Source organism: Gymnoscopelus braueri (assembly GCF_963280865.1).
Source record: "Gymnoscopelus braueri genome assembly, chromosome: 19".
Classification (NCBI taxonomy): domain Eukaryota; kingdom Metazoa; phylum Chordata; class Actinopteri; order Myctophiformes; family Myctophidae; genus Gymnoscopelus; species Gymnoscopelus braueri.
Window position 1 is genome coordinate 30,102,354 of NC_137621.1, and position 21,523 is coordinate 30,123,876.

Genomic DNA, 21,523 nt, shown 5'->3' on the forward strand with positions numbered 1-21,523 from the left:
CACCCCACATTCACTTACTCACTCTTCCGTTATTCAGTTTAGTCAGTAAATGACAGTAAAGTTGCCACGTTCTCAAAACGTTGCGGTTCTTTTATAACTCTATGGGTTTTATTCAGTGAGGCTTTTTGGGGTATACAATATAATATACCTGGTGTACAGACGTGTCCTGGTCGCCAGGTGCTGCTGTCCGCTGGACATTATTTATTCTCCATCGACCGAGAGACGTTTTCAGAAGTTCACCCGGCCAACCATGGAGTTACATTACAAACACATTCACGCTACAATAATATTTGCTGCAGCCACACAAATAATACGTAACTCTGAGGGCGTGCAATTGGAACCAAGCGCGACAACCGGGCGTAAATTAATTTAACGCGACGTCACAGCATGTAATAAATGATTGATTGAACTCAGTGTTGCCAGATATTGCGAGAGAAACAAGCAACTACAGGTCTATGAAAACAAGCTCCTCTGGAGATACCTCAGTCAGATGGATGGATGACACAGACATGGTCTGGAGCCAGGCTAGGACAGACAGCCAGCACACGTATTTTAAATCTTCCCATAATAATAGTATATAGCCTATATTCTAGGCGGCCGAAACCTCTAGTATATTTACAAGCTAAATTTGCTTGTAAATATACTTTTTTTCTGAACATTTAATGTTCAGAAAAACAAGCCCAAAGTCGCTTATAATAAAACGACATGGCAACCCTGAACTCAATCTGGAAATTTGCCGCGGCCCCCTTTTTCTCTTTTTTCAACAAATGATAGTCGTCTTGGCCAATCAAGGCCTCGGCAGCTCCTCGTCCCCGCCTCCTTTTGGCTCTTGGAGGCGGCTGGACTAATCAGCGTCCGCCTCCTGGCTGCGCGTGCAGCCATTTTGTAAGAAAATCAAGCAAGTCTGCCGCCCTGTACCTTCAGCCTCAGACCTGCAGTTTTTATTGTGCAATGGACGGGTAAGTCAAAAAAAATGATCCGCATTTACTTTTTTTTTTCCAAACATTAACTATACACGTTAACTTGTCGTTATTGTATGTATGCCGACTGTAACACGGAGTCGTCGTAGAGCAGCTTCACTTCTTCTTCAACGTTTTATACGTGGAAAGTTTCACTTGAAACATTTTTTTTTCTTTTTTTCAAAACCAGATGCAACAGTTAGCAAGAAGCATTAGCCGTGGAGCTAGTAAGTTAGCCTCCTCCTCGGTAGCTAACGTAACGTCCGCAACTGTGTAGTTGTCTCGCGCATCAAGTTCATATATTTCTTGAAAGGATGTCAAATTTATCCTTAACTAGTCATTATTTGGTTCCGATCGCGTCTTGTCATGAGTTTTTAAGTCTGGACAGGTCGTGGTGTTAAAGTGAATGCTGGGCAGTAAAACGTTGGGTAGGTAACGTTAGCAAAGATGCTTTTAACTCGCTGAAAACTAGCAGATCTACAAACCCACATCGCGTCCTATGTGCGAAGCTTTGTGGGTTTGTAGATGTGCTATTTTCAGGCCTAACCATGGCAACTTCGTGATGTCAAACTTAGCCTTAACTAGTCATTATTTGGTTCTGATCGCGTCTTATTTAAGTTTTTAAGTCTTGGACAGGTTGTCGTGTTTAAGTGAATGCTGGGCAGTAAAACGTCGTGTAGGTAACTATAGCTAAGATGCTTTTAACGCTCTGAAAAATAGCCGATCTACAAATCCACACCGCGTCCTATGTGCTAGGCTTTGTGAACTTGTATATCTGCTATTTTCAGGCCCTAAACCCATGGTAACTTCGTGAGAACTCTAAAGCAACGTGTCTTATTTCCGCATTCATTTGTCTGTCCAGGGCCATGTTGAAGATGCCTGGCCTCGGTATGTCGTTGCGTTTCATAATTTTTAAACAACATTTCTTACTTTGATCATCAGTGTTGCCATATCGACTTATTATAAGCGACCTTGGGCTTCCTTTTCTGTAAAGTTGCTTGTTGAATATTGGTGTTTTGTGGGCTTGTTTCTAACGTGTACTTGCTTATTTAGGCTTGCTTCACAATATTTTTAAAAATTATTATTTAAACATGTGGATCTCAAATATTTTCATGGGATTTTTTTTTGTGCCAGGGAGCATTTTATTTGTGTTAAAATGTTTCAAAAAATATTCCACATTTTATTGCAAAGTTGTTGAGTGAGCTTTTAGTGCGGCTATTTTCAAATAGCCGCTGCATAATAGGTTTATAGTGCTCATGTGGCAAAGTTGCTTTTTGGCTTGTTTTCCTAGACCTCGTTGCTTATTTCTCTCACAAAATATGGCAGCACTGGTAAGGTCGCATATATACGCGCTTACTTTGCATTATTTTGATAGATGTTGTTGTTCAACCGCGTAATGCAATGGTTCGGGATTGTCGAGCAGAAAGGGTCAGGGAACATGTTCTTCTGTTGGATTCTGCCACCAGGCAACAAGTTAAACTTGTTGCTTTTTTAATCTTAACTTTTCCATCCATCCACAGCCGCCTAGACGCTGATCTGTACCCCCTGGGAGCCGGCTACGTCCCTGAGATTGAGTGAGTTGTTTTCAGATGCATTTGCACAAGAATAAATTAAGACCACAAAAATGATGTTCGTAAGTGATGCCTTTAAAAATAATAATAATCTCCCCAGTCTTTGACTTTTTGAGTTATCCAGACCATTTCATCAGTCTTTTTTCCCCTCAATGTATTTAAGATATTTATGTCATTTAAATAATAAATGACTACATGACATGTAGTACATGTCACTTAAGATACAAACGTGATGTGGTTCTAAGGCCTTTCCTTAATGCTGATCCCTGCAGCATACAAAAACATGTTCTCATCATATCTGAATGAGGAAGTCAAATAGATTGCCTGCCCTGCGGCTAACATACTGTCTCTTTTCTGTGAGTGGTATGCTTCCCAATGAGTAGAACTGTGTTCTTCTGAACTGTATGCCTTTTTTAAATTCCCATCTGTATCATTTCTTATGACTTGTATGTATTTTTGTCTGCCATCTAAAATGTGTATTTTTCTTTCACAGCAGTGTCCATGACATATCAGTTGGCACCAAGGTAGGCATCTCTTTATTAACCTTTTTTATATTAAAACCATGTGCCTTTTTTCTCACACTGGCCTGTTTCTATAATTGGGCATAGAGGAAGAAATGTTGGTTATATGCCTTGTGTTTAAATGTATAATTAAAACCAGCAAACCAAATCTTTTTGACAGTCATTCACATTAGAAATGGAGAAGTATTGCTAACTATGTGACCGATACACAAAGTCTGTCCGTGTGGTTAGTCCGGAAGCAGTTCCTCTATAATTACAGAGCTGCTGTCCAAAGCGATTTATCATGTGCAATGAGTTGGCAGTTAGTGTACCCTTTAAAATGTATTATTAAAAACAAGTAAAGGGTCAAGAGATGAAAGAGAGGGCCAGTTGCAGCAACACTTGAGGCGGGCGTAGTATGTTTTAATTAATCAATTAAAATGGATAATCTGTTTTTTCATTGTGACTGTTGTGAAATCAAACTTCCTGTTGTTCATTTCTTCAGTTCAAGTATAGCCTGTTTGTCTCTTTTGTTGGCATCTTAAGAAAGCAGCTGCATCATTTTGTGTTGCTTGAAGTTTTTTGGTCCCATAACGATGACCTACTTACGCACACTAATGAGAACAGATTGGCGAAGTTGTGTCGTTTTTTTCTGCTTAAATTGATAGGCTCTGAGCATTTCTTTTGAGTGGAGAAAGTAGTGTGGCTCTTATAGTCATATGTCGCTGAAGGTAAAAGTCTTGTTTTGCTTGTTTGTGTGAACATGTTTTAAATGGGAACACATTTGAGTTTGGCAAACTACGGTTGTTTGGTATTTGTGTACCCAATAAAAATGCTTGTTTAAGTAGTAACCCATGGCTACACTGTCTGGAGCAGACGTGTAGGTGGAGTGATTGAACTGAACAGAACAGAGGGTTGTAACCTTCCCCCTGCTGCCTCCTCACATTTTCCCGGCCAAAGGTCCTCTGCTGTGTAAACAGCCACTCCGATAGACACACACCCAGAGGAGAATCAGACACTGGCCCCATCCCCCTAATTCATTGTCAGGCAGTTAAATTAGGTCCATTGTTTTCCCATGCATGATTAAAAATGGACCCTCAAGGGGTACCAATTGATACCTGAGATCAGAGAGTGACCACCCCCGGGCCCCGGGTGTGTTTCTTTGTCTCGCTCTTCCCCATTTTCTTAATTTTGATATGTTGTGGGAACTTTGATGCAGAGTTATGGAGTCCTGCCTCTCTGGAATCTGTAATTATTCCGTCTGGGCAGAGTGTCTGGAATTCCGCGGTCACATTCCAATCCCCTCCACTTCCCGGGCCCCCTCCTAGTGTGGCACAGTTCCCTGCCCCCTCCCCTGGCCAAGGGTGATCACATTAACTAAACACGCCTCTACCTGCAATGTTTTCGCTTGTAAGTTCACCACCCAACGGTCCCCCCCCCCCCCACGCATTCCAGATCCATAAAGTGGGTAAAGAAGGGGTCCCCGGCAGATCTTGATGTATGATAATCCATGTTTGGCATCTAATTTTATACTCTTTGTCAGAGGTACATGTTTTTAAAATGTTAAACCCCAATAAGCATTCAAAGACATCAAAGCAAACCATATGAACGTTAGATGTAGTTCAAGTTCTTAGACTAGGTGCATATTGATTCATTTACCAACTCGTTTTCTCCACATTAAGGCTACTGTCTTTTTCGTTCACCATGTGAATGAAAACCAGGTGTGTGTGGGGGCAGGGCGGGCATATTGTTCCTTGAGTCGCGTTCCGTATCAAGTTCTGTAGGCCATTGTTAATGAAAGGAGACTACTCAACAGTTTCAGTGTGTGGGTTGGCTACAAGACATCAGTCCCTCAGGTTACCATTACATTGTCAAGAGTTCTGAGCAAACAATGGATACAGGCAAGCCAGTACTCGTTGAGCTGGTTTGTGTCAGATGAATGATTTTGGTTTGGCTTTGCAGTCAACCAACAAAGACTTACTCTTTAGCTCGTTCTTCTTTCATCTCCCTGCTCTGTAATTTTATCTAGTGTCTACTCTCGTCATCTCAGCCTCACGACTTTGTCAAAGAGCGACAATGCTGTATTTGTGTGTGTGTATGTTTGTATAGATAGATAGATAGTCTGTAGCTTGTGTTTTATGTACCTCCTTTGTACTGTGCTCTTCCCTCTTCCTTGGCTCACAGTCACAGTGGTTATTATTAGAATGAGGAAGTGGAAGGGAAAAGTGTTGCTGTGGAACAATGACCATCAGTCTCCAGAGGGACGATGGCCTGATCCTAATCCACTTCCTCTTTGGTGCTGGTCTGTTGAGCAGCAGTGCAACGCTGCTTGGCATATACGTATACAGTCACTATGCCAGGCTGGAGCTATAAGCACCATGCCTCACAGCCTACATCGGTACTAGTAGTCATGTCAATAAATTAATGTTGAGACTTTCTGGAGAAACAAACTCCTACTCATTTGTATTGGAGAGCTCTGTTTTGCATGTCGTTTCTAGTTTCTCAGAGACTCACTATCTTCATGGCATATCTTGCCAGAGTTGCGGACAGGAATGTGATTGCAGGGTTTTCTGAGAGACCACTCCCATTCCTTTGTGAAAGGAAATGACTGTTTTTGTGTTTTCTGTCCCTTATTACTTTTCTGGACCATACCTTGAAGGGAGGATCTGGCTTGTTTGTACTTTAATTCGTTGGGAATTATATGGTATGATACTACTTTTATTAAATGTATTTTGCTGCTCAGGATCCAAATGCCAATTTCTGCTCTTCCTGTGACACAGGCTCATTGCTAGGGTTGTGAATGACTGTATTTTGCAAATCGACGTGTCTGAGGCATTTACAGAAAAGTCTAGTTTGTCCAAATCGTCCCACATAACACTCCCATGTAAAGTTGGCAGCATGCAACTTGAGGAAATGAAACTCTGTAGCGCGCACATGACCAGACGTGCACTGGTCTCCCACACAGCTCTTTTCTCTCCCGTTTTTGGAAAACGGTAGTGACTGTATTTTATTAAACATTTTTAATTGCCTATTTTGGGGCGGGAAAGTAAGGATTATAGATAATAGGCAATTAAAAATAAAATGTTGTTTGATTTCTACAGTCGACTGAAGCATTATTCAAATCTAGTCAAAGATGACATAATGTTCACACTGATACCTATGATATATTTTAATTTTTGTGTCCTGACTCCTGAAAATGTCTCAATCTTAGATCAGTGATCTCTTAAATCAGAACTTCTTCTTTGACAGACAGGTTCATGGAACGTAGGCCTCGGTCGGGGGGGAGGCCCCTGATCATGACTAGTGGAGGGGGACAGAGCTGGGGCCTGTTGCTTTGCGTCCTCCTTACTCTAGATAGATAGAAGACTCTGTTTGTATACGGGGCCTCAGTGAGTCAGCCTGACCATCTGGAAGTCAAAGGATAGTTTATACTGCCGCTAACGGTCAATGTTGTGCGCCCATAGCAACAACTGTATCCCAGTACCCCCAGCCTCTCCTCAGTACGTTCTTTAACCCGACCACCCCACCAAGAGTTTTCTGTCAAAGATCACTCTATTCTGTCTTGTTTTCCTGAGTGGCCTTTTACAGTCCAACTGGTACCCCCTCCACCCCAAGAAAAACTAGAAGCACAAGTTTTTGCAAGACGGAGGGGAATGCCGGCAGACCTGCATGGCTGGTGGTTGTCAATACGCTCCAGGGCTCTTCAGCTCCCAGAGAGAGTCCTCTTGGGGGCTCCATATGTGTGCTGCTGCGTAACAATGCCCCCAGTCTGAGCCTGAACAGGACTTCCATTGTAAAGTGATAGAGCTTAGGCTGCTGAGCCACTCCTTGTGACTCCCAACACTGACTCTACGATACACACATACTGAGAACAGCCTTGAAACAGCACTTTTATCAACTGGAGTAAGAGCCGAGACAAGGCTGTCTCAGAATGATAGTACAGTACTGTGGTGTGTGTGTTGGGAGTATCCCGTTCTCTCTTCTCATCCCAGAAGGCAGCTTCAATGTGCTTTCCTTCCTCCCTCCACTTATCTCATGAGAGGATTGCTTGTACACAGTAAAATCCTCAGTGTTAACTTATCCATTTGTAACTCGGATGTAATGTAAACAAATGGACCCTTATGTACACACTCTGTTAAATTAACACTGAGGATTTGACTGTTTAATGGCTGTCGGCTCGTTGTAAGGATAATTCCTTTTTCCTTTTAACAGGTCGTTCATGAAAGTCCTTGCGGTCTTGTTTCCAATGAGAACCTGTGAGCAATTGGGGTTAAGAGTCTTGCTCAGGGACAAATTTCATATCATCGGCACATATGCTGGGATAGCCTGGAATCGAACCTGGGGCAACCAGGGCCAGCTCTGGTTCCCTAGGCGGGCTCACTAACCACTCAGCTATGGCCGCCCCTTGTAGGGAGGAACCCTCACTGCTGACACAGCCCTGAGAATCCTGATTCTAGCTGTTCTGCATCTGTGTGGTGTGACTACTGTAAAATCACGTGATCCTTTCGGAATGCTCCCCAGACTTAGAAATAATAGACTGTAGTTCCTGTGACTTACAGGTTCTAACTTGGCAGTCACATAGTGAAGGGAGCGTTTCAAACGAAGTAGGGGCCAACACATGATTATAGTGGAAAGTTGTGGCCCCTGGCGAACTAGGTCGCTGTATTCTCTCCATGAGTAAGGTTCTCAGTGTGTTTTCTCAATCCTCTTTAGTTATCAGATGACTGCCTGCCTGACTACCCAGCACAAAGGCTTGGTAATATGAGCGCTGAGTGTGCTCCACCTGTCACGCTGTGCCCTCACTTTAGAATGCACTGAACTGAACCTTTGTTTTCTCTTCTTCTCTCTCCCTTTGCAGAGGGGATCAGACGAACTATTTTCTTCCTGCATAACCAACGGTCCCTATATCATGAGCTCAGGTACGGATGGGGGGCAGTTACTATGGAGTATTGGATTCTCTTTATTCAAGTGGCTGCTGGTTGTTTTGTGTGCATGTTCGCGTTGTTTTGGTTGCCATGGCGATCGATTCATTATTCAGCAAGCAAGCCGGAGATACTGGCTCTCTTATCTGGCCCCTTGTCACTGATTGGTCCAATGTTTCTTTTTTTTCTCTTGTCTTTTTCCAGCCAATGGCAATGACAGTAAAAAATTTAAAGGTGAGATCCGGAGCCCCGGCGTTCCCTCACGTGTCGTCCATGTTCGCAAGCTGCCCAACGACATTAATGAGGCTGAGGTCATTGGGCTTGGCCTGCCCTTTGGCAAGGTTACCAATCTGCTGATGCTGAAGGGAAAGAACCAGGTATGAACTGACTGATATAGAATACTTGCACACCTGTAAGCCACTTAGCTTAGAATTTCCGCAGGTAGGATTTGGCTGCATATGATCTTCAGAACCAGAGCTGAAATGCTTAATAAACTGATGCCAAAACTGTCATTTGGAGCACCTTGCTAAGACTTAAAAAGGAAACTGACAGTGAGGAAGGAATCTTCCTCACCGTAATATAGTGTAGATTATTTAGACAACACTTCAGTCCATCCAACTTGTGGCGTAATGTTGTCCAAATAGTTTCTATATTCAAGTGAGTTAGAAAGGTTTATGTATGTGCATTGTATTTCCCCCCCGCTATGCACAGAGGTGTGCCGAAGCCTCCACATCCATAAAGGAAATTCCAAAAAATGAATTAATTCACACTGACGGGAAAAAATCATGTCTGTCCACTGCCCCGCAGGCCTTCCTGGAGCTGAACAGCGAAGAGTGTGCACAGACCATGGTGAACTACTACTCCTCTGTCACCCCCATCATCAGGAACCACCCAATTTACATGCAGTACTCCAACCACAAGGAGCTCAAGACTGACAACTCGCCCAATCAAGTGGTATGATGACACACACTCCGATGTATTGGTTCAATAAGATTAGTATTCAAGGAATTTACAATTATTTTACACACAAACTGCTCTGGGTGAGTGTACCAGCTGAGTTCTTAAATCGAAATGCTGCAATATACATGCAAAGAGCTGCCTTCTGACATGGGCCTCAAACTTTTTAGTATGAATTATTTTGCGTCTGTTCAAGGCTCGACAGAGCCTGAGTCAATATTTGTGGCAGGGTCACAGACTAGCTGCATTAAGCATGGTGATAATTCTACCAAACTGGTTCCAACATTGTTAAAAGGATTATGAGCGAACCACAGGGGAAAAAAGACTGCATGCCAAACATGGGTGTACCAGTCATGTCACACTATGGTTCCACGCTAAATATATTTTCTACCATGCCAATTTGTCTCTTGGTTTGTGTGTGTGTCCTCCAGCGAGCACAAGCAGCGCTGCAGGCAGTGAATGCACTGCAGGGTGGAGGAATGGGAGCCATAGCCATGCCAGGGGATGCCATGGCTGGAGCCATGGCTGGAGCCATGGCTGGAGGCATGGCTGGAGGCATGCCTGGCAGCCAGAGCCCTGTGCTGAGAGTCATAGTGGAGAACCTCTTCTACCCAGTCACCCTGGATGTATTGCATCAGGTACGTAATGCATTCAGTAGTTATTCACTGCACGGACAGCTGGCTTTGCATTGCCGTGCTGTTGCAGCTTCTCTCTTCTAAATGAGAATGTGATAAGTTGATAGGTGTTGCTAGTTTCAACCATTATAATTTTTTACCTCCTGGTGCGTCTTTCCTCCAGATCTTCTCTAAGTTCGGCACTGTGCTGAAGATCATCACCTTCACCAAAAACAATCAGTTCCAAGCTCTGGTGCAGTATGCTGACGGAATGACAGCTCAGAACGCCAAACTGGTAAGATGGGTGGAACATCTGCTTTATCATCTGATTGATTATTTATTTTGAACTGAGATGAGTCCCTTTGGGCCTTTTTTGTGGCGTTTATTTCTGGAGCTGAATCAGCTTATGGTACAGAAATCTTATTTGGTAACATTGTTGACATAGGGGGACAGAAGAACATGACCTCATACTCAAGGAAGGGTGCGTGCAGGCTATATGTTAGACTTACCAATCACTGTATTTACCATGTAAATTATATAGCTGAACTTGATGCAAATGATGCGGGACATGATATCAATTAGAAATGCATAAATTAACCTTGAAACCCTTCAATGTATCCTATCGACAATCATAACCCACATCTGTCCCCTCTCAGTCCCTGGATGGCCAGAACATCTACAATGCCTGCTGTACCCTGAGAATCAGCTTCTCCAAGCTCACCAGCCTCAACGTCAAGTATAACAACGACAAGAGCAGAGACTACACCCGGCCGGACCTGCCCACTTTAGAGTCCCAGTCCTCCCTCGACCACCAGGCCATGGCAGCTGCTGCCTTTGGTAATTTCTGTACGTACATTTTGCTACTTACTTCAAATTGTTATACAAACGAATCGCTCTTACAGCCACACTGATTGTTACTGCACTGGATCCACAGCATTAAGTGGAGGGAGGTGGCTTTACAGGATTTCCTGTCGCCACTTCCCTGTTACTGCATTTCCTGCCCATTTGCGCTGGCCTGATTGTTGCTGGTACCCTTTCATTGAAAACGGTCTAATCTTTGCTCTGCATACCCTCCTGCTGTTCCAGCTTCTCCAGGGCTCATCTCTGCCTCTCCTTATGGTGGTCATGCCTTTCCCCCGACCTTCACCATCCAACAGGCAGCAGGTTAGTTAGCTGACGCTTGGATATTTCTCATTGTGTTTTTCTTTTTGTCTCCGCCAGGCCGAATGCGTGGCTGAGACTATGTTTTTTCCCCGTGTGTGTGTGTGTGTGTCCGTTCGTCTGTGAACAGTACTGTCGGCCCAATCGACGTGAAACTGTGCACACACACTCCCTGGATGCCAAAGCTCAACCTCTGCCCCAAATGTTTTACATCGGCCTATTATAGCGCCACCAGCAGGCCGATTTTTTTATTTTAGATTACATACATTTTCTGATATAACAACTACAGATTTTCCAAACATCACGAAAATCATTACACATTACCTCTATGGTCATGTCAAAACGGATCTGTCCACATTTTCATACTCCATCCTGATTGGCTAAGATGTTTATCTAAAGTTTGCAGGAGTGTTTCGCTTTGAACTAAATGCCTCAAATCACGAATGCAGTGTCCGATTGGTGTGAAAGGCCAAGGAAGAAATGCCACCCTTTTCACATTGGCCATATTATAGCACCACTAGGAGGTAGATTTTTAAAATATTACCGTACTCCTACACATTTTGACCAAACATCACGCAAATCGGTACACATTATCTCTATAGTCATGTGATCAAGACGGATCTGTCCGATATTCCATCTTGATTGTTATCTTAAGTTTGCAATAGTGGCTCGTTTGGAACAAAATGCCTCAAATCATGAACGCAGCGTGTCTCTGCAATAACCTCATCATTAATCCCTCAACTTCTACAGATTCCACTCACCTCCTATAATGACTGCATTTTGAACTTTGCTGTTCCACAGTAACAGAAGCACTTTTTCTAGTCGTTTCTGTTCAGCGTTGTAATTATGATGTATATTTCATATGATTCTGTTGAGCCTCCTCAGTCTTGTTTTACTTTTTATATGTATATATGCAAACGGAAGTGAGCTCAATATACTGACATGTAATTATTACCACGTATTGTTTCCCTTTAGGTCTGTCAATGCCTGGTATGCCCGGTGGCTTGTCATCTCTGGGAATCAGTCACAGTAGCATGGCGGCCGCAGCGGCTGCCGCCAGCAGGCTCGGCCTGTCGGGGCTCTCAGCCGCCACTGGGGGTCACAACGTCCTACTGGTCAGCAACCTGAATCCTGAGGTTAGTACAGCTCACCAGGTGACGGACCCACTCTACCTGCACACTCGTACACTGTCTCAATGCAGTGCCGAGCGACACTGCAACAATGTAGATTTTATCTAATCCCTCCAAGAGTCACAACGTGGTTTATTGACCTCTACCCATCATCCACACGAAAGGTCAAGCGTTCTGCCCCTCCCTCCTTCTCCCATGTCCCTTTCCCCTCACTCTCCTTCAGATCAATGGGAGAACCGTCTTGTCCTTTTGACATTTTAAAAGGGTCGTCTAAGTCCAAGCCTCTCCTTTCTCTCTGAGGACCTCTCCTCTTTGTGTTTGACCAAACCTGCTGCATTTCTGATCTGCATTTTTTTGTTCACTGGATTTTTTTTAATAAAAAAACAAAACTAACTTCTTTTTTTAAATTCTTACCATTTCATATCTTCATTTTTATTATCCATTAGTTGAAATCATTCTTGAGTTGTTAGAGAGACAATATTACTTTTTTGAGCGACACATATTCATGTTTGAGTGACACATTCATGATCTAGTTTATCCTTTTTATGCATAGTTTAGAACATTCCAGAAATAGTCCATTCCATTCATTACATTAGACAAAGACATATCTGTAGCCTTATTTATGTTGATTTAAATGAAATAAAATTGTGTGATTAGCTTTAGTCAAATATAACGTTAAATAAGCTAGCCGTTAACAGTATTTAAAGCAAAAGTACATATTGTCTCTTGACTTTTTCCCCTGTATTTCATTGTTAATCTTTATTCTCTTCTTTTGTTTCTCCTAGTGTTCCCATAGTGACAGTGCATTTTAATTTAGCCAGTTCTACTGTCTTGAAGCACTACATTTCTTTGTGTATACTGACCTTGTTTTTTTACTTCCTCCTTCCTTCCATTCTTTCTTTATCTCCTCTCTCCTTTCTCTCCCCCCCTCCTCTCCCCTTTATTATTTTTTAAAATATCCCCACCAACACCCACCTGGACTCTTGCCAACTGACTGCACGCCCCCATGACCAATTGTCCCCTCCTCTCCCTGATCCCCCATTCCACTGTCACTACGACTCACTCTTTCTCTTACCCTCCTCATCCTCCCTTCATTGCGTCCCAATTTGGTTTCCACCCACCCATTTTGAAACCTCAAAAACCATACACCATACACAACATCTTTGCCCCCCAACCACCATACCATCATCACCATCCTTTCATCTGTCTCCTCCTCCCTTTCTCTGTTCCATCCTTTACTTTTCTCCCTCCCACCTCCATCTCTCTGTTCCTATCCTTTTCTCCTGCTCCTTCCACCCTTTTGGAATCTTCCTTCTATTCTCCCATTTGTCTTTCTGTCGTCTTCTCTCCATTCTCTCTCCCTCATGCCTCGTCCCTCCATGGTACTGTGGCCTTCCTGTGGACCTCGCTGCCTGTGGCCTGCGGACATGTCCCGACTCCACTCCACTGTCCTCCACTCCGCTCCGTCTTTTTTTTTTTTTTCCTGTTCCCCCTTCTCCCCTGCCCCTCCCCCTTCTCTCTCTCCTGCCCCGCTGCCTCCCCCTGCTGTCTCTAAAGAGCGTTACGCCACACTGCCTCTTTATTCTTTTCGGTACGTTATCATTCTTTCATCCTTTTTTTTTTATTGCTACTGTTACCTGACAAGGTGGGCTTGTCTCGTCTCATGTTGTCCTTTTTTTTAAATTTCATTTTTTAAACTTCTGTTGGCGTGTCATCAGACTTCAGAGCTATGAGGGGCTGGGGTTGTCTATTTTTGGGAGGCGGTTGTATGACCCATTTTTTTTTATGTGGGTTTGTTTGTGGTGTGTGTGTGTGTGTGTTTGTGTACGCAAGTGTTTGGGTAAAGTGTGAGAACATTAGAAAGCTGCAGCATTTTCCAATTTTTACTGTCCACAGGCAACAAACCTGCTATTTTTTTCTTTGATACTGGTCAACAAAATAGAAAGCTCTCCCTCACTAATAGAATTGTGGGGATAATTTGGTACAGAGCAAAAGCTATCCCAAAGCAGAGCCTAAGAGATTAAAAAAGCCAATACTTTGTTTGGTTGCGCATGGTCCAAATTTTCATGCCATGTTAGTTCATCGGAATTTCATTTTGTCAAGGTTTTCCACAGTTGCCTTCAGTCATTGACTTTATGAAAATGCTGCTGCCTTTTTAAGATGTTTCTGTTAGTAGACATATCCCAGGGACTATGTCGTATATTCTTTGATTTATTTTGCTGTGTATATCATGTAGCTTATCTGCATGTTTAGTTTTCTCCTGCATGTTTCCCTGTCTGTCAAGTCTACTCTTTTATCAAAGACCATGATTCTGCCAATCAAACCCGCACATTTTCCTTAGATGATCCCCCCCCCCCCCTTCAAATCACTCCTCCCCCACAAACATGAAATTAGCTGCCATTTTTATTTGTCTTCATCTGAAGTCATTTGTAGGCTTGAAGTTGTAGTTCTATTACAGAATGACATGGCCAGAGAATGAGTAGCCTAGCGTGATTCTGATGGTAACTAGTGTCTTTGTATATAAAATATTGTACCCACGTCCCTGATTTGCTATGTTCAGATTGTGTTCTTTGCTGTGATTGACTGTGTGGCTCCAGGTTAGATTTTGACATTGTAATGGTTGTTCCTGTTGGCACCAAGTTGTTTCGTGACCTGCGATCCTGTCAATTCTATAGGTGTATATGGTGATGTGATGAGAGTCAAGATCCTGTTCAACAAAAAGGAGAATGCTCTGATCCAGATGTCTGATGGCACACAGGCTCAACTAGGTAACTACACTGCACCCTTCCCACTCAAACAAACATATTCTTTCATTTATTTTCACCGTGGTCACATCTATCATTTCACCATTACATGGTATTGTACCTCTGAGCCCTTTTAATTAGCTTGTAAATATTTAATGCAGGGGTGGGCAAGCTTTTTGGGCACAAAAAGGGAATGTTGGTGCAGCAGCACTCTGCGATGTCTCTACTACCTTGTGTCAATGAGCAATATCCATGCTACATAGCATCTACTTTCCTACATACTGGGCACCTACTGTCAACTCACAAGGCACATACTGAATGTTCTAACTAGTGACTGTACAGAGAAAGGCACTCTGATAGGCTGTCACTCAACACTGTTGCTGATCATTTGCATAAAGTTGGTTTTCTCAACATTTGCATAAAGTTGACGTTTTCTCAACTTTTTTTTTGTCAACAAAAGTCTTGTGTCGCTCTGTATACCCCAGCTGCCATGGGAAATGAATGACTGCCAGCTGCATTGCCGCTTGTTGTCGGCTGATGGTGTGGGCGCGTGTTTGTGTCGGAGTTAGTAGTAGTAGTACAGGGAACTACCTGGCAGTCCATTAAAGTGAGGTTGGTAGCTGCTGGTTGCAATTCTCTGAGGCAACAAGCTGGACTTCGTTAACAGTTGATTAATACTTTGGCAAACATCCATTGCATCCTTCATATTCAGTTTTCCTGAATATTGCTGGTGAATAATGCCCAAGCATTAAAAAAAACTAGTGTTAGAGTTTATCTAACTTTGGACACGTGGGCAATTGTACATTAGTGATCCATTATTTTACTTCAGTTGACAGCCCTACTGTAGAACTGACGCAACGGCAGCGCTGATGATGCAAAACTGTTGTGTGCATATCATGGCTACTGACATCCATCGTTATGAAACGGTTTTGGTGACCGTCCATAAATGCATGTAAAATGTCCTCGCCTCTTGTGTCCTTATTGCCAAAATTGTCCTTGTGCACACATAATAGGAGCTTGAATTTTAAGTCTTTAACTTAAAGTCTTTAACTTTACCAACTGGTTTTGTGAAAACGGTTGGGGTGCAGCAGTAATCATCCATTGATCTTTATATCATATTATATTTTGGGGGAAAATTTTAAATGTAGCCTTTTCTCATTTATCATTTAATAAAACTGGCATTGTGACACGTGAGGTTGTAAATCGGCTATTTTTCTGCCGCACTGTTGTATGATCTATAAAATGATGGTTAATCAGAATTTGGTAGGTAATAAACGAATGCGGATTTTGTCATGTTGATTTTATTGATATAAAAAAAGGGAAAATTTGATTGATGGAAAAGTATAGAATAAGAAAGTAATAGATAATTGCAGCTCAATTAAACAGGCTGTCATGTTGCTGGTTGAGTTCCTCCATATCCTTTATTCTTTTCTCAGTTAACTGTTGGCTGGGAAAGTCTTTGATTGCTGCACAGTTGCAGATAAATAGAATGTTCCATTCATGTCAAATTATTTTCATTCTATTCTGTGGGGACATAGTATGTTTCTTGGCATCTCTTCCTGAACTCATTCCCAATACTGTTTTGTTAGCTGTTGATGAAGTATGTAGTCTAGTTCACATTCAAACCAGCCAGTCTGAGCGTGATTGGACAGCAGAGTGAATTGTATTGTCACAATCAACCTAAAAGCCTCCCTGGATCAACCAATCGATCATAAAAACACGTTGCCCATCCCTGTTTTAATGCATTTATTTTAACTCTTAACTTACAATCTGTACAAATTATTTTAATTAAATATAGCAATCACAAGGGATTTCTATTTACATTATTTACTGCTGCTAATGGTTATAACATGCTACATGTGAAAATAGCCGTTGTAAATCCACAAGCAGCAAGTCTCTTAATATTAAGACTTGGCTATTGCTCAAGAATATTTACTCAAAACATCCTGTTCTCTTCAGATCAGCAAATAGCCTCTGGTAAAGCCTGTGGTGCCAGTTTGTGCTGCTTCCCCAGCATATGGGAAAAGGGCCAAGTAAGGCTTCTCAGGGCCAAATCTAAATAACAAATTAACACTCAATGTGGGGGGGGGGGGAGACACGCCTAATTAGAAGCTATAGCAAGACAATGCGTTTTGGTTGTTAACACATTTGGACTGGCTGGTTAACACAATTTAATTTCTTCCCTTAGCTATGAGTCACCTGAATGGGCAGCGGCTCCATGGCAGGGCCATGCGCGTGACCTTGTCCAAGCACACCACAGTACAGCTGCCCAGGGAGGGCTATGAGGACCAGGGCCTCACCAAGGACTATGGCAACTCACCACTGCACCGCTTCAAGAAGCCCGGCTCAAAGAACTACTCAAACATCTTCCCTCCCTCTGCCACACTCCACCTCTCCAACATCCCGTAAGTGCCACCATGGAATACTATCTCTCTCGCTACATATTCAGTTGTTTCTTTCATTTGTGTGATTCTTACGCCGTACCGTCAAAGCATCTTAATGCAATCAGGATTTCTGCAACAAGGAAAGCGAAATAAACTGCAAAGGGGTTGGGGGTGTTGCAAAGTTAATTATCTGAGCTGCTGCATATTTATTATTTTCATACAGCTCTCTTGTGCTCTAAGCTTTTCTCTTTATCAGTGAAACTGGGGTATATTCATTATGCATATTTTTGGGCGGTGAAACCGCCCCTATAAGTGAGATTTGGAAAAATGTACATTTTCCTGCGCTGTGATCTGGGCCCAGGAAATTTGTAGAATTATCCTGCGCTGTGATTGGCCAATCACAGTCTATTCAGGACTGTGATTGGCCAGTGTCACATGACACATGTGCATAGCCCTATATAAGCAACCATAACTTGAAAAAAACCAAAAATTTGTTTTTTTCAAGTTATGGTTTCGTCCATCATAAAGAGTGTTTCAATAAATGTATTTATCTTTTGTACATGATTGGTTGACTCCATTCAGTATTGTGATTAGCTAGCAAGACACCGCCCACTTCACACAGGGTGTGATTTTTCCTTTCTATATTTAGTTACTGCGTTTAAGTGGTTCTGACAGTATTTTCGAAATATGCTACTCAAGAGGCGCAGCTATTAGCTTTAATTATGCCTCCCCGTGTCTCTCGCAAAGTACTCTGAAAGACAAAGAACAAATGCTAATGCATATAGAACACAAAACCAATGTTGTCAGTTGATATGTTTAAACAGTGTCTTGTCTCTTTGTGCCCCTCCCTGCCTGTCAGGCCTTCAGTGGTGGAGGATGAACTCCGAGCACTGTTTGCTAGCTCAGGAGCCACAGTCAAGGCCTTCAAGTTCTTCCAGTAAGTCGACTCAATTTACTTTGTTTCCTTACAAACATTTATTTAAATGGTTTCTCACCAGCCTGTGTTGTACTACTTTGGTTCTTCCAAACCGTCCTTGACCTTAATAGTTTGCGTGCAGTCAAGGGAAATAAAGGGATTTTCCCCCCTAGTGTCTCCACATAAGACTTTGTGGAGAAAATAGTGTTCCGTTTGTATACAGCCTGCATGGAAGATGGTACTGGTGCAGACGTGTATCACATTGTCAACTTACCAGTAGCCTTGATGGATAATCCTCTTGTCTCTCTGTGTATTAGGAAGGACCGTAAGATGGCCCTGATCCAGATGGGCTCGGTGGAGGAGGCCATCGAGTCACTGATCGAGTTCCACAACCATGACCTGGGAGAGAACCACCACCTCAGAGTCTCATTCTCAAAGTCCACCATTTAGTGCCCTTTTCTCTTGAGTCTGCCTTCAGAGGGATGAACTACCGCTGTGCATTCCTGGCTGCATTTCATTCGAAAATGCTGAGTCCTGCCATACATCCATTCCATTAATTCCCAATTTATTATATTTTGTCATCAGGAGTGCAAAGGCTTTTTGGGGAAAGGACAACATTTTTGAATGAAATGTCTCATGATCTTGGAGCGAAATCAGGGTCAGCTGATAGACTGTCACTTTAGTAGACCAAATTGCTTAAACAATATACACCCTTCATCATGGATGTATACTTGGTGGATGTATCATATCCACTCCCGACACACTTCAGCATTCCTTGACTATTACTATGATACTTGTATGGAGATATATATTATATTTGTGTGTGCCTTTTTTGAAAAGCCACTTTGAACCTATTGGGCCAGTCGGAGGGACTTGACACAAAGAATTTAATTGTCGTTTGTAGACCATCATGGATACTTTCTTTTCCAATTCAATATCTGTTGATTTATTATATTCTTAATAGATGCCCACCTCTTTGCCTTCAACAGGGATCCACACCACTAGCTATAGTCCCTTATTAAGGCGATTTTTACATCATTTTTCTCAGCAGCCTTGTGCCTTAATTTGCTTAAGCCAGATTGCCTTAAACATTGCTGTATTTTCATTTGGAGATGGCTCTCAGAAAGCCCTCCCCATGCCTTTCTTTATTTGTACCAGCAATGGCATGGGGCAAGGGATCATTTGGCTTAATTACTCATTTGGCTTAATTACTCTTTCTTTCAAGAACCAGAAAGATGTTTTGTTTATGTAAGCATTCTGTGTGCATATAGGCCCAATATTATATGTAGAAAATATGAATGTAAATCAATAGATCTTGTTGATACCTTGGTTAGGTGCTTTAGCTCCATTAGCAAGGAGGAGAGCTGTTTTCCAGCCCTGTCCTTAAGTTCCATCTTAATTTTATTTACTCCATTTCACTAGGGGTCCCACTGTACCTGGGGCCTCGTTTAATCATTATATTCCTCTATACGTAGACGCCTTGTCTGCTCCTTTGTTTTTAATCTTAGCATTTATATGTATATCACTTCTATACTGTATTGTGTATCTGTGTAGTGGCTGGGTTTGAGAACAATCACTGTGCCTTGACTTCCTAAGTTACTGGTGTCCCTGTGGCAGAAACGCACTCTAGCCTAGGAAGCTGACCCCTACTTGTACCATGTTCAGGTTCTTATTTTACTCGAACATGACTGCATGCCCTCACTTTATTTTTAGATCCAGGTACCCTGGATTGAGACAAAGGGGGCGGTTGCTTGGAGATATTTCTCAGTCAGCGTTGGCAGTCGTGTCGGGTCAACACCACAAAGTAAAAACGGCTGTTTTGTGTTTCTAGAAACCCAATAGATTTTGTTCAGAGCAAGAGGGAAGGGCGGTCATCCTCTGCTCCTCAATCCACCTCGGCTCCAGTCAGGTTCTTAGTGCACTTTGTCTCCCAGTTAGGTCTGAGTTGCACCTTCACGCTGAAGTCTTAACATGACACATTCCTGTGTGCCTACGACACAAATTTCCACAGCCTTGACCACAGTAGTCTTGGACCAGACACAGATGATGCTCTGTCTCTATTTTTGTAAGGAAATATTTCTTATGCATGGTTTCACCAAGTTTCATGTAGCCACAAACGGTTATTGCTGTTAAGGACCAAAGTACCTTAAACCCCTGCTGTTTATCCTAGTGTCCTCAAAATGTTTTTTCCACATTCCCAAATCCACACATAACCGAGGCAAATGCCCTTTCCCCCACGTTTCAATCCGTTGGACAAAAGTCATTGAATTGTTTTGAGTCACTAGTCCTACTGTACCTTTTCCCCCCTATTGTTGATTTCAGAGTCTACATCAGTAGAGAATGCTCTAGAAAGGATAATTAATTGAACGACAGTACTAGCTGTGACATTGGTGGTGTAGTAGAGTGTATATGCCTGTAGTTTATTTTTCCCCCTTTTTTTTCTTTCCCCACTTGTTAAAAGCTTTTATTTTTCATTCCTTTTTTTTTATACAGGGGGCGGGGGGGTCGAGCATTATACAAAGCAGGGTTTATGGTTGTATATACTCATGTTTTTGTACCACAAATCATTTTGGATTATATATCCACTTTACCTTCAAACATGTATATTTTGATATAACGACAGTACAGACCTGTTAAGCTCTCTGGAGCTGTAAAGTTTTTTTTTTTTTTTTTTGTATCACAAAGATATTAAATCTATCTGAACACAAAGTTGTCTCTGTATGTGCCCAGCAGCCCCCCTTGACTACTCTGTTCCTTTCTTAACTTTTCTGCTGCCTTCAATAAATCTTTAGTTTGTTCTTTCTTTCATCTGGACTCGTTTGGTTTCTGTCTCTTCCCACTTCTGTTCTGTGAAGCTGTTGCTGTTCTGTATTGTTAACCTCATAACATTTTCTACATTTCCTGTGCTGTTGACTATACTGATGGGTTTTTTACCATAATCCTTTTACTATACTTTCAGCTTCATACTCATCCCGTTTAAGCCTTGATTGTGTTAATTTATTTAGATACTCATCTTCAGGCTTTAAAAAAAATATGTTTACTGAAAAGGGAGTGAAAATGATCCTGTTCGACGTGGATGACGGGGTATTTGCAAGTCTTAGTGACTGAATAATGGTCACGTCTCATGGTGTGACTGGATGGGTTGTCAGGGAAACCCACATGACATATGTAACTGAAGATCGATGCCTAAATTAGAAATTAATTTGTAGATCTAGGCAAACAGTTGATTGGAGATGTTTGTCGACATGTCTGACAAACGTCAACAAAAAAGGATATTGGCTATGTACCACTGGAACCACTAGGTGGAAGTCTTGCTCTCTTTGTGATGATGAAAGTGGCTAGTGGACAGAGGTGACTTTACCTGTCACTCACACAATGTCAATAGTCTGGTTAAATCTCTCAAGTGTCTCCTTGGCTTTCTTGCATTCTGCTCCTTTTCAGCTTCCTTTCAAAGCGGTAGGGGGATTAACCTCAGATCTCTTATGGCATTTGAGTGGGGGAACAAATGAGACGGGAGGAGTCATTCCAGTGTTTTGTTTTTTAGATTTGTAGCTAAGAGTGGCTGGATTTTGCTGTATAATCCAACTACCACGTTAAGGCTAATACCGTGAAGTGCAAATTAATCGTGACTCCAAGGCAATGTGATATGACTTAACAGAAATCAA

General features: G+C 42.3%; 1 protein-coding gene across 4 annotated transcripts; it reads left to right on the forward strand.

Annotated features, from left to right (window-relative positions):
- The first annotated feature begins 893 nt into the window (after positions 1-893).
- Positions 894-20,567, forward strand: LOC308074927 (polypyrimidine tract-binding protein 1-like). 4 transcript variants are annotated; one of them, XM_080414463.1, is made up of 16 exons: positions 894-959; positions 2,480-2,533; positions 3,024-3,054; positions 7,889-7,949; positions 8,157-8,329; positions 8,760-8,906; positions 9,341-9,547; positions 9,708-9,818; positions 10,180-10,369; positions 10,610-10,687; positions 11,660-11,820; positions 13,372-13,405; positions 14,490-14,582; positions 16,747-16,963; positions 17,802-17,879; positions 18,176-20,567. In XM_080414463.1, exons 1-16 carry the CDS (start codon positions 952-954, stop codon positions 18,306-18,308), a joined length of 1,776 nt encoding a protein of 591 aa, XP_080270589.1. In that variant the 5' UTR covers positions 894-951; the 3' UTR covers positions 18,309-20,567. The 4 variants fall into 4 exon arrangements, with proteins under 4 accessions (XP_080270589.1, XP_080270590.1, XP_080270591.1 ...); XM_080414464.1 differs by having other exon boundaries at positions 914-959; positions 3,027-3,054; XM_080414465.1 differs by lacking the exon at positions 894-959 and adding an exon at positions 1,126-1,387.
- Positions 20,568-21,523: the final 956 nt, after the last annotated feature.